This window comes from Populus nigra, chromosome 7, assembly GCF_951802175.1.
Source record: "Populus nigra chromosome 7, ddPopNigr1.1, whole genome shotgun sequence".
NCBI classification, from domain to species: Eukaryota; Viridiplantae; Streptophyta; class Magnoliopsida; order Malpighiales; family Salicaceae; genus Populus; species Populus nigra.
In genome coordinates this window covers 14,761,995-14,773,937 of record NC_084858.1, presented here as the reverse complement: position 1 = coordinate 14,773,937, position 11,943 = coordinate 14,761,995, and the positions used below count along the sequence as shown (strand labels likewise).

The following is an 11,943-nucleotide window of genomic DNA, read 5'->3' as shown; positions in this document are numbered from 1 at the left end:
CTACATTGTAGATAATTCTCTAGTCGCAAGCAGATTCTTATAAATCTCATAGACCAATCGTTTCTCAAAAGCTTCACTCGGGTAAGTAGCTTTAACCTGCCTCCCTCTCGGAACCCTTTTGTCTCCAAAAACATGCGTTCCATCGGCATTACCAGCAACGCTAAGGATCATGCTAATATAAGCATTCTTGAGCTTCCTCAACAGCTTAGTTGGAGAAGCAATATTCTTTAAGATTCGTAACTTGGGCACTGCTTTTATCTTCCATGTCCTTCGTGGGCTGCCTCCAAATCTTGCTACGTTCGTGTTCTTTCGGGCTGTGATCGCACCGTCGAGTCGCTGGTATCGCTTTCTTCTCAAGTATCTCTTCCAGGAACCATTAAAGAAGCTAGGAGCTAGTTCCATGTTTGGTGCTTGAGAGAAAGAGAAGGGAGTTGCGGATTTTCTTCTTCTTTCTTGATAGGAGGAGGAGGGAGTCGTGAGTTTGTGCTGTGGATTGGTGAGAAAAGAGTATAATTTATACAAGGAGGGGAAGGGCTCATGAAATATCCGGATGGCGTGTGAAACTGAACGTCGAAAATTCGTCATAGCACATGAAACATATTGAGGGAGGTCAAAAAAAGGCTGTTGAGATCATCATCAAGTTGAACTTATGACAATTATGTGGTCCAATATTAAAGGTTGTTTGCTTTGACTTTTTGTTGAAGGGCAATAATTTATGACAATTATGTGGTCCAAAGGATTCCGTAAAAAGATTTTGGGATCCGATTCGTGCGGTTGATTTAATTACAAGGTTATTATCGACAAAAAATTATAATCTAATCATACAGATAAGAGATTTATTAATAAGAGATTGAGATATTTAGGTGATTTATATCTACATAGAAATAAATTTAACGGCAGATTAACTGGCTAATTATGATTTAAGCAAGAGTTGTTTTGATAAATTTTTTTATTTTTTTAATGACCCTCTTGTAAGTCTTTACTGTAATTTGTATTATAATATAAGTGGATCAATTCTGCCATGTTTAATTTAATTGAGCATTTTAGCCTCTATTTCAAAAAAAAAAACAATTCATATTATATATATGGTGGAGAAACGTATGCATAATTTGGTAAAATATTCTACCAAGCAAAAAAAATAAATCTCTTCTTTTGACTTTTCTTTTTTACTCAAATTAAGTCACGATTCGTTACTGTTTCTTAATTGCGTGTCAAAGAACATGAGCTCATTTTATAATATATAAATTGTCTCTGGAAAAATCAGTAATTGAATTAGTTATAAAATCTAAATAAACTTGACCGAGATTTATTTAGCCCGAGTAAAATTCAATTGAAAATTAATTTATTTTTTATAAAAAAATTATAAAATTAAATTAACTTGAGCTAATTTTCTTGATATATAATTCGGATCTTGCCGCAGAACAATATGTATTGGATTGTAAAACTGTGGCCAAAGTATGTGGGAGCCGTAATGTTGCAAGGAAATTCGATGAAAGGGTCAAGGAGTCCATGATATATGGCATAGAAAATAATAGGAAATGGGTATACCAATAGCTATTTTGAGACAATGCCAAAAAATTTATTCTTAAATATTGGCAATCAAGTTATGATAGTCAGCTTCGAGAAGAGAAGCTGTGGATGATGTTTGTTTTTTTTTTTTCTTTATTTAAGTCAATCTTTACATGCAGTTTTCTTTTTAAAAATCCATTCTTATGTACCAAAAAATATATAAAATAAAAAACCGAGAGTATTTGTCAACGGTCAAAATATTATTTGTTTAAAATTTAATTATTTTTTTTATAAAATTAAATTTTAGTGTTTTTGAATGTTTTGATGTGTTAAAGTAAAAAATAAATATGAATAATAAAAAATATTATTTTAATGTATTTCTAAGCAAATAATATTTTGAAATTTAATCTCTATCAAACTCCCGAATAAACACTTCATATTTTTAAAACAAAATTATTTATTCCCTCACTTTCCTTTAATTATTTTTGAATTAATTTCAAGTGTATTAATTCTTCTATACATGACGTAGGGTAGTCTTTTACTATTTTTGATGCAAGGAAAATAAAAGGCAGAAACTAAGAACTTCTACAAAAATAAATATCTATAGAGTCAGTAAACAGAAGAGAGGATAACCTCACAGGGAGATCATCCCAAATACGAAACTTCGTCTGATTTTTAGCATCTAATTTGACAAGAAAATCCCACAATAATTATCTTATCTTATCTTAGAGTATATATCTTCTTGTGTATTTTTTTTAATTTTTTGGTTTCATCTTTCAGTGTTTGATTTGATAGAGATTAAATTTCTTGTTTTTTTTTTATTTGTGATGATTCTAATCTAATAACTCAGATCATGGATTTAAAAAGTTAATACGGTTCGATATATATTTTTTTGGTTCATTTTTTTCATCATTCTATATTAATTTATTTTAAAAAAATTGGTTTTGTGATTATCTTTAATTTTTTTTAATGGTTTTTTCAGTCTCATGACTTAGACAACAAGTTTTGCAGGTTTTTTTTGAAAAAATATTTTTTGTGTATTTGATTTTTGAAAATGTTATCCTGATTCATCTATAATCATTTATTTTATATAAATGAATTTTTTAAAAAAAATATTTACTTTTAAATAATATTTCTAATATGTTAGGACTTGTATAATTTTCTTTTCTTTTTTACTTTACTCCATTAGTAAATTTCTATTTCTGTTATCTTTCATTAATTTTAATAATCAAATTCAATAAATAAAACTAGGTAAATGTATCATTTTATGGGATCAAATATCTTGATCTACATTTATTTTTTATATATAGTTTTACTTTTAGTTATTGTAATAATTTTTATTTATTTATTTATATAAATAATTATTGATTTATTTAATTAGATATTTGTATCAGTTTTTAATTTAAATTTTGAATTTTTTATGTAAAAAAACATATTAAAATAATATCTAATTTTTTTTTAAAAAAAAAACAACCGGCATCAAAAGTTAAATAGTATAATACAAGAGAAAAAGAGAAGTTATCATCCCATCATTTCAGAGCCACCTATAATTTATTGTCGTTGGCTACATGCCCAAACTGAAAAAGACATGCAACCAAACTTCTATTGATATAACTATGTGGCTCCGTTATTACAATCCACAATGGATTGTCTACTTGAACATTACAGGACTTTTAGTGTTCTTTGTAATGTGTATAAGCACTACCCCACAACCTAGTCCAATAATTGTTTTTAGTTTGGATTCTTTGGAGCCTTACTTCTCGGAGTCGGATTCTAGCTAGAAAAGAGATGTGATTTTTGGGGTTTGTGTTTATTTTTCTTGTTGTTTCACTGTTGATTACCTGTTTACATTTTGTATTATTATTTTGGGTTTGAACAAAATAAAAAAATTCAATTTTTGTTTAGATCTGCACACTCATTTTTCTTTCAAATTCATTGACTTGAGCTACAAATTGAAAATGATTTGCAACAAAAGAGTTGCTAATTCAAAGGGCCTCTCATCATCCTCTGGAATTCGCCAGAATGACAACTAAACATGATTGTATGGTATCTCAAATATGTAAAATAGGAAACTGTCAAGAGAAGACAAGTAAACTTCTGAGGTCATGGAACTGAAATAAATACAATTGACAAATGCTTTAGCGAACTCAAGTAGCCTGCCTTTTTGACGATCCTGCAAGACTTTCTTTCAATCTGCGGGCAAAATTACCTTGGATCTAGAAATCCATAGCCCGTTTCTTGCAAACTACACCTTTGAATAACATGCTTCAAGTTTGAGAATCGATTCCCAGGTGCAGAAACATTATACCATCAAGTTTCGAGAACCAAAAGGGTATCGAAATGTCTGCATTACTAGAAACTTAAACAATTTACGGAGGCAAGTGCAAAGCATGAAACTGCTCAAAAGAAGCACAAGGTTCCCGAGCTACATACCGGACATCTGATAATAAACACTATCATAATCACATAAGCAAACTGAGTGTCAATCCATAATAATGGCCAGCATTGATTACTAGAAATTGTAAGGAATTATGATCACTTATGAGCAGAATACAACATGAAATGTTGCATGCTCACTTGAGAAGACATTGGATTAGTTCCCATGTCATGGGAACTGGTTATGCAGTAGATATGCAATATGCTCTCAAACACCAACCAAATTGTCATAGCAGTCTACAAGCCTTTTCCACTCCAGCATTAGAAGTTTCAAAGCAGGCTTTGAAGTTCTTAGCATCACATCTTAACATTTCCATGATCACAGTTTGAGGTTATCTTTAAATCCAAAACCAGGGTCAATGCAGCCACCAGCAGCTAAATAAAGCCAGCTAAAGAACAGCAAAAAGCCCAACACAAGAAATCTAACAGAAACCAAAATTTCTTCTTCAAAAAGTGAAGCTTGAACCAAGAAACAAATAAACAGAGACAAGATAAAAGTTTTTTCTTCCAAATATTAAAAGTATAAAGGGCAAATCAAATTCCTCTCTAAGAAGATGATTGGTCACTCTTGTCCTTCTTAGAATGGATTGCCCCAACAAGGGCCTCGATCTCTTCCTTGATTCGTCCAAACACACCTGGTCCTTTAATTTCATCAATCGGAGTATCCTCATCAATATCATCACTTCTTCCGTGCGTTTCTTGATGATGGTGTGGAGATTTTCCACTATGACTCATTGCTTCTAACTCCTTTTCCATCACATTTGGTTCTGCTTTTACATCCTTTTCTGCTGCATCAAAACCACCAAAAAATGAAAAATTTTACATCAAAAATCTGTTTCAAGCAAAGCCCATCAAGAAAATCTACAAAATTAATCTTTATTGTGAAATAAAATACCTGATGATGATGGACTTTTTGGGTCTGCTTTTGGTTCTGCCATTGAAATTTCTCTGGATTAAAATTTGTGCCTCGGTATCTAAGACTAATCTGGGTTTTGGTCATTGGAGAATTTCATCAGTGCCGTTAATAGATTAAGACGTGGACGGTTCAGATGCTACTCTTCACAATCGGCTTGTGCAAGTCACGTGATCGTAATAAGTAGAACCTTAGGCCCATAGGTTTTTAAACCCGGCCCGGTAGCCGGCCGGTTCACGGTGAATTTTTATTTTTAAAAAATTTAAAATCACATCATTTTAGTAAAAAAAAATAAAATCAATAAGTTACAACTGAATTTTTAATCATGTTTTTAATCTGCCGAATCAACTAGATTTTTAACCCGAAGTGTCTCATTCCAGGTGTGATAACAATGGATGTTACAGAAGCAAAGATGAAAAAGGTATATATTACTCGTAATTTTGACCAATTTACATTTAGCACGTTCTATGTTTTTGTTTAATTTAAGGAATGGATGACTTCGTTAATGAAAGACAAAGCAGGACGGCAGTCCCGCTACAACTACAAGCCCCAGAAAGCAAACTACAGAACACTACAGGAAACGAGAAATATGGACACATTGTTTTCAGCAACTTTGGCTGGTAATTATGCATCTATCAATAATTACCTCCTCCCTGATTCCACATCTTCAACAGTCGTAGTCAAGTCACGTGCAAGATTTAGCCCTAAGAATCCATTTTTATCATCTCCCTGGTTCTCAACATGCGAATCCATTGGCCATGCATTGAGTGGATTTACAGTAGCATCTGCTTGTGCACTGGCACGTGACTCAAGTTCCTGAAAGTAAGCATAAGGTCCCCAACCTGCATGCAGAAGATTGGATGAGCATGACACCGCAGAGAAGAAAACAGAATGCCAATTCATTAAGGAAGTCAGCTTTGATGACCGACACTTGTAAAGAATTAAGATCATCACTGAGCAGGATGCAACTAGAAATGTTGCGTGCTCACTTAGAATACGCTAAGTTCCATGTCGATAACAAGATAACTTGGGAATTAGCTATGTGGTGGATATGACAGCATGCTTTCGAACAGCAACCAGATTGGCATAGCTGGTTATGGTTTTTTGGTTCCACCATTAGATGCTCTTGCTCATAAATGCAGGCTGTACAGCTGCTGCTATTTTCTGGTTTTAGATCCGTATACTCAAATAGGTACATTAAATGAATTTCTTTAGTTGTAACCTAGGTGCCTAATCAAAATCATATTCCTGCACAAGGAGAATATACTTCAAAGAAAGTATTCTCTAGCTAAGTAAATCAACAATGCTCCAAGCAACATCCTTCCTGGACTCTAATGTTAAACAAAAAGTGGAGTCATATAAAATTTGCCAACAAATATACCTTGAGGATGATATGGTGGGGGGAAGAATTGCAAATAGCAAAATGTAGCGACCACAAGTCCTGCAAAAGGTGCCTCTGCAATAGTTAGCCAAGGTAATCATCCAATAGACAATGAGGAAGTTTCATCTAAATGAGTAAATAAACAATGAAAAGGCACACACCTAAGAGACCTCCTGCAAAGACATCCTGCCAATGATGCCAGTAGTCGTCCACTCGGGAAATGGCAACAAGACATGCAGCTAGTATTGGTAAGAAGACAATGCATAGTTTTGCAACATGGCCCTTACAGTCAAATGCTTTTAGTTTTCCAGATAAGTAGAGTGATAGGAAACCCAGACCAGCGAAGGAACCTAGAAATGGAAATCATTATTCCTCTAAGCTAAAACGACTACCAAAAGTATCGAGCCTAATAGCTTTGGTATTAAGTGTTCAATTTCTGCAGCTTACCTTAGCAAAATGCCCATATTTCAATGCAGATATTAAAATATTTCTTCATGACTAAGTGTAAAGTAACTTTGTGGTTACTAATTTCTTAATTGTTTTGTGAAGCAATTATCTGTAATGGTTAACTTACAGGAAGTGTGCCCACTGGGAAAACTCTTATGCCCTTCCTTTATGATACTTTTCTCACCATGACATATCACATTTCCCAAGTGATCATAAACCTGTAGATCAATAAGGTTTCAGGAATTAAATTCTGTTACCATGAAGGTGATGACATGTGGAAAGGAGGTGAACCTAAATCAACCCTCACAGTAGAAAGCATCAAATAACTGCAGGTCCATAGAAGCATACATCCTTTCCATCAGGAAAACAACGCCAAAAGAAATCAGGTCGAGGCCGACCAACTGCATTTTTTATTGAATCTGTAATGACAGCTGTCACTAGAATGGAGAATAAGAGACCTGCTCAAGTGAACACACATAATGCATTATGAGACTTCTTCCAGCAGATTGGATGAAAGAAATCTTTAACAAATAAACAGTAAGGAGAGGACAGGGTATGATCACCAAGTATGGCGTGATGAAGATCATAGACGTCTCTCCTACGATAGTAGACGACAAGGAATATCACCACAGGCAAAAGAACAGCATACATCTAATCATCAGAAAAGAGCAAGGGTTCCATCAATGTTGTTGTTACTCACTTGGTTCACTTGCAGTGTATGTTTTTATTTAGCAAAAGAAGCCAGGATACTTACCGGGACAGCCCAAGCAGGCACTGTATTATCTAACAAAGGATATCTAAGATCTGTCATCATATCCTTCCCCACATATCGGTAAAATGGAGGCGTAAGATAGAGGATGACCTCTATCACGACAAGAAGCACAAACATGAGCCAATCATGCATGTGTGTCTTTGCAACTGTAGCTCCATGGGACCTCACAGTATGTGTACCAGAACCAAGTCGGACCTCCCTCATCTGGACCTCCTTCATCTTGCACTGCATGAAACCATTTAGCGTTATCTAATATCAGACTCTGAGCTCCAAATAAAGGGACATTAGGAAAGTAACATAAGGTTTGTTTGGTGAAATATGACCACGGGTATTAGAGTAAAAATTATCAGGAAGTTATTAATATTATGCCTTTATTTTACTGTTTATGAATTTCAAGAAAGGTATAAGCACCTTTATCAATGCATCTGCAACTCAAGCAACATAAATCACCATATATACGAACAGTAAAGACTAAAGCAAGAAACCCAAGTTATGCATGCAGCAAGATTACTTCTCAAAGATTCACATCATAAATACACTTGCGGCAGAATTATCTGTTCTAGATCATGGATTTTGAGAGGATTCTCTTCATCACTAAACAAAACATAGCACCACATAGGCATGCTATAATGATGCTTAAATATGCACAGCAAAATTGAATTGATATAACGGTTCTCTATAATCATGAAAGTTCTAATGATTATAAAAAAGAGAAACTCAAGTCCAACAGCCTTTTCAAAACTCAAAAGAAACAGAAAAATAAAACCACTAGCATTCCCAACACAAACCCAAAACTTCACATTATTAGAGAGACCTTCATACCTAAATGAAGATCTAAAAGTAACAACTATACCTCTTCGCTCGTGTTCTCTAATAGTGGAAGGTCAATTGGTGAAAATGACTGACAAGTATTTGCATTAATCTCCAGCCTGTTGACTGTCGCATCCTATAATCCCAACAAACCAATAATCAGGGTAAAGAAATGAAGATCCCAGTGATCATACAATTTAATAAGTTTAATAAATTAGCCTGATTTGGATTCACTTATGAGCAGATTGTGAGTTTATACCAAGTGTTTGGAAGCAAGCAAAGCATTCTACCCTAACTGCATACTCTACCCAGTTTTATACCAGGATAAAACATCATATATAATAATTATAGAACTTTTAATCAGAACCCAAAACTGTAGACACAGTACACAATAATAATAATAATAATAATAAACTATTAATCACAGCATCAAACCAAGAAATGTCAAGGCTGATATCCATCCAATACTTGGATTATCAGTATTCCATAAACTCACCAACCTTGGTTCCCTAAGAAGTGGCACTTTCTTACTTGTTTCCAGAAAATGCTACCCAGAAATGCCATCAACATAATGTTATTCATTAAAGCATTATCCAAAACACTGGTAGATAAAAATATAGTGGATTAACTTATTGACAGTAACCAATAAACTTTAAGATCTTTTTATTAATAACTTGGAGGACAACCAACGGGACTTTTCATGAAGGATTCCATCATCTCAAACTGCAACATAGGAGTAAGATTTGCAACACGAGTTCAGAATCTGAAGATAAGTTTTTGGACCTTCTTTATCAGTAGTCCTCTATGTTCAGATGCCATTCAACTTGGGAGTTTAGTAATAGAATGCATCACCAGCTAGGTCATGGAATACAAGTAAATGGAAGTTCATGGGAAAAACCATATCATTCTTTGTCATTGTTAGAATTAAATTAACTATTAAAGAAGTACCATCAACTAATATATGCATAGTCCTGTGCAGATAGCTTATTGGTATCTTGGTATAGATAATCAAACTTCCCATTAATTACAAGCAGTTGCTAACACAACCTTGCTTCCCGTTTCCCAAAACTAAATAGCTCACAATGTACTGGATACGGTAAAATGTATAGCTGGCATGTAGCTTATCTGCTCTTTTTAATGGCCATTATATGTGGCAGCTCAATTCCTTCATTAACAACTTCTGTGCACTGGGTATACTCTCTTTTGTCAAGAAGTGCAACAGCTGCACCCAGATTTTTCATTCTAGACTTTACACCTATCCTCCCTTATCTGAAATGCACGCTGTTTTATCACCATAAGAGGTGGCACATGGTGCGCACACAACCGCTACACTAATCCTCCCTTATCCTCTCATTGAACTATTAACTTAACACAATTATCTGTCACCGGCATCTTAAAACCAGATTTAGGACTGCCACCTCTCCAAAACTGAAGTGATTAACCATAGACATGGATATTCATTCAGGAGCATCTCTGAGAAACTAAAGATTGGATCTAAATTGCACAAAATCCCCATGATATAGAAAATTCATTGAACTGTTTCCTAAGGGCTTCCAACTTGCTTCTATGCAGATGTCCACTATTGCAAAATAAAGATATAGGGTACGAGTTCTGAAAACCTCTAGCAAAATCTAACATTTCAACGAAGATGTGGAAGCATCTCTGAGTAATTGGAGATAGCAGATTAACCCAATGCACCAATTTAAAGAGCTACTTCTCATATCAATGGGCTCCAGCTCCTCATTTTTCACTTTGACTACTCAACTAAAGCCTAGACAGTAAATCTACAGTACAACCATATGTAGTAAAACTAACTGAATGCTACATGTACATCACACAACACTTTATCCTTTTCATTTTACTTCACCAAACAAGGCAAGGGTCAAAACGAAGATTCAACTTATGATGTATTAAACCTAATTGAGACTTACAAGCATTGTAATCAAGAGAGCATGTTACAAGTTCATGATCTAGTATTCCTCCAAGAATGGCTGTTTCTAATCAAACAAAATAACGACCAAGACCCACACGGCATAAAATAAATGCCCAAGTATGAAGCTGTAAAGGACCATCGGCAATTCATCAGAAAATACATAATATTTTGAGGAAGGATTCAACTAAGGCGCCTTCCCTTAATCCCTATTCAGACAATTAACAGAAAGCATACTGAAACCTCTCCAATTAATAGCAGTGAATAGCAAGTAGCTTGAGTTTTTCAATGTTTTCATCATTTCAGTGGTTTTATTACATTAAATTTTAATTTGCTTTTGATTGCAGATTTCAAGTTTCAACACAGATAGAGCAAGCATAAGTAGAGACTTCCTCATTCCCCTCAAAACTCCAAAACTCCAAAACCCTCAAACTCAAATTGCTGCATCAACAATGATGTGATCTCTCACCACACAAGTCCAGATTAACCCACTCCTAATTTCACAGAACTGCAAGATAAATGTCTCTTACATATATTTTTCTGTTAGTAGAGAAACCCAAAAGAAGTCAAATTTATTGACAAATCAGTCACATTCTGCTACACCAAGTACAAAGCCAGCAACATCAAAAACAACAAAGCAAACCCACATAAGATAATCCAATTTAACAGCTAAAGACTAAGAACAAAACAGAAAGAAACAACCTTTCTAGAAAAGAAACACTAACCTGAAAGATGCTTTTAAAATTCTTAAAGCAAGAAAGAGATCCATAATCCCACAGAGGCATTGTAGTCATCCACCGACAAAACAACACAATACTGCAAAGACAAACTAAAATATAATGTCCCAGAAAGTGTCAACATGGTATAGGAAGCTTCCTATGAGTCAGCAAGGTTCATATGAAACACACAAATTAAAGCTTCTTTTTGATTGGTTTAATACAAAAAAGTGTGAGTCCCAAAATCTACTGCAGCTTCATGGCTGAATCAAACTGGTTTCTAAAGGCACTTCAGTTATAAGTCCGTAATTTTTACATGGTTATATTTTAATCTTAGCTGTACATTTTGTTTAAGGGTGTCGTTGAAACCAGAGTTTTTAAACCCGGTTTTGTGGTTGATCAGACGTGTTTGGGTTACAGGTCTTATCAGGTAACTAGGTTTTGATCGGTTGATTCTAAATTTTTTTTTTATAAATCAAAATAGTATTGTTTTGATTAAAAAAATAATCAATAAATTATAATTAAATTCTTTACTAGATATTGTTAAGTTAATTAAGTTAACTTATCAAGTGATCCAAGTTTTTGATTTTTTTAAATTCAATCTGGTTACAACGTTAAATCTACCCGTAAGACCAAACCTGGTTTTAAAACCATATTCCCTCTGTCACAAAAAAGACTTAAAAACAACGCCTAAACTACAACCCCACAAACACGGTGAGAAAAACCACTCATTTCCAACATCATCATCAGCAACAACACAAGCAAGATGAGAAGAGAAGAAAAAATCAACAAGAATAAAATATTCAAACTAGCAAAAAAGGTTTAGAGGGAGAACAAAGAACTGTATAACGATAGCTAGAGAAGGAGTTGAGAAGGCCTTCTAGAATTGGCGTGTTTAGAAATGTAATTGTTTTTTAAAATATTTTTTATTTAGAAAATTATGTTAATAATATTTTTTTATTTTTTAAAAGTTATTTTTAAAATCAGTACATTAAAATAATTTAAAAATATTAAAAATATATTAATTTA

General features: G+C 33.9%; 3 protein-coding genes across 6 annotated transcripts; all 3 read right to left on the bottom strand.

Moving 5' to 3' along the window:
• LOC133700090 (uncharacterized) lies at positions 1–402 on the bottom strand. The gene has a single exon (XM_062123653.1). The coding sequence runs from the start codon at positions 400–402 to the stop codon at positions 1–3; it is 402 nt and encodes a 133-aa protein (XP_061979637.1).
• A 3,966-nt stretch (positions 403–4,368) lies between these two features.
• On the bottom strand, positions 4,369–5,047 carry LOC133699530 (uncharacterized). 3 transcript variants are annotated; one of them, XM_062122811.1, is made up of 2 exons: positions 4,841–5,047; positions 4,369–4,754 (listed from the first exon to the last, which is right to left on the bottom strand). In XM_062122811.1, the coding sequence occupies exons 1-2, from the start codon at positions 4,881–4,883 to the stop codon at positions 4,492–4,494; spliced, it is 306 nt and encodes a 101-aa protein (XP_061978795.1). In that variant the 5' UTR covers positions 4,884–5,047; the 3' UTR covers positions 4,369–4,491. The 3 variants fall into 3 exon arrangements, with proteins under 3 accessions (XP_061978795.1, XP_061978796.1, XP_061978798.1); XM_062122812.1 differs by having other exon boundaries at positions 4,369–4,733; positions 4,841–5,029; XM_062122814.1 differs by having other exon boundaries at positions 4,369–4,730; positions 4,841–5,010.
• Positions 5,048–5,256: 209 nt separating this feature from the next.
• LOC133699529 (lipid phosphate phosphatase 2-like) lies at positions 5,257–11,340 on the bottom strand. Of its 2 annotated transcripts, XM_062122809.1 has the most exons (9): positions 10,924–11,339; positions 8,312–8,404; positions 7,441–7,683; positions 7,250–7,337; positions 7,035–7,144; positions 6,814–6,904; positions 6,401–6,589; positions 6,240–6,299; positions 5,257–5,700 (listed from the first exon to the last, which is right to left on the bottom strand). In XM_062122809.1, the coding sequence occupies exons 1-9, from the start codon at positions 10,990–10,992 to the stop codon at positions 5,501–5,503; spliced, it is 1,143 nt and encodes a 380-aa protein (XP_061978793.1). In that variant the 5' UTR covers positions 10,993–11,339; the 3' UTR covers positions 5,257–5,500. The 2 variants fall into 2 exon arrangements, with proteins under 2 accessions (XP_061978793.1, XP_061978794.1); XM_062122810.1 differs by lacking the exon at positions 8,312–8,404 and having other exon boundaries at positions 10,924–11,340.
• Positions 11,341–11,943: the final 603 nt, after the last annotated feature.

Excerpts from the sequence above, each read along its gene's own strand:
- LOC133699530 (XM_062122811.1), bottom strand. The coding sequence starts at position 4,883 with ATGGCAGAACCAAAAGCAGACCCAAAAAGTCCATCATCATCAG. Across the intron at positions 4,755-4,840 it reads AAAAAGTCCATCATCATCAG|TTTTTGGTGGTTTTGATGCA; the intron begins GTATTTTATTTC and ends AAAATTTTTCAT.
- LOC133700090 (XM_062123653.1), bottom strand. The coding sequence starts at position 402 with ATGGAACTAGCTCCTAGCTTCTTTAATGGTTCCTGGAAGAGATACTTG.
- LOC133699529 (XM_062122809.1), bottom strand. The coding sequence starts at position 10,992 with ATGACTACAATGCCTCTGTGGGATTATGGATCTCTTTCTTGCTTTAAG. Across the intron at positions 7,338-7,440 it reads TGCCTGCTTGGGCTGTCCCG|ATGTATGCTGTTCTTTTGCC; the intron begins GTAAGTATCCTG and ends TCTGATGATTAG. Across the intron at positions 6,300-6,400 it reads CTTTGCAGGAGGTCTCTTAG|GACTTGTGGTCGCTACATTT; the intron begins GTGTGTGCCTTT and ends CACCTTTTGCAG.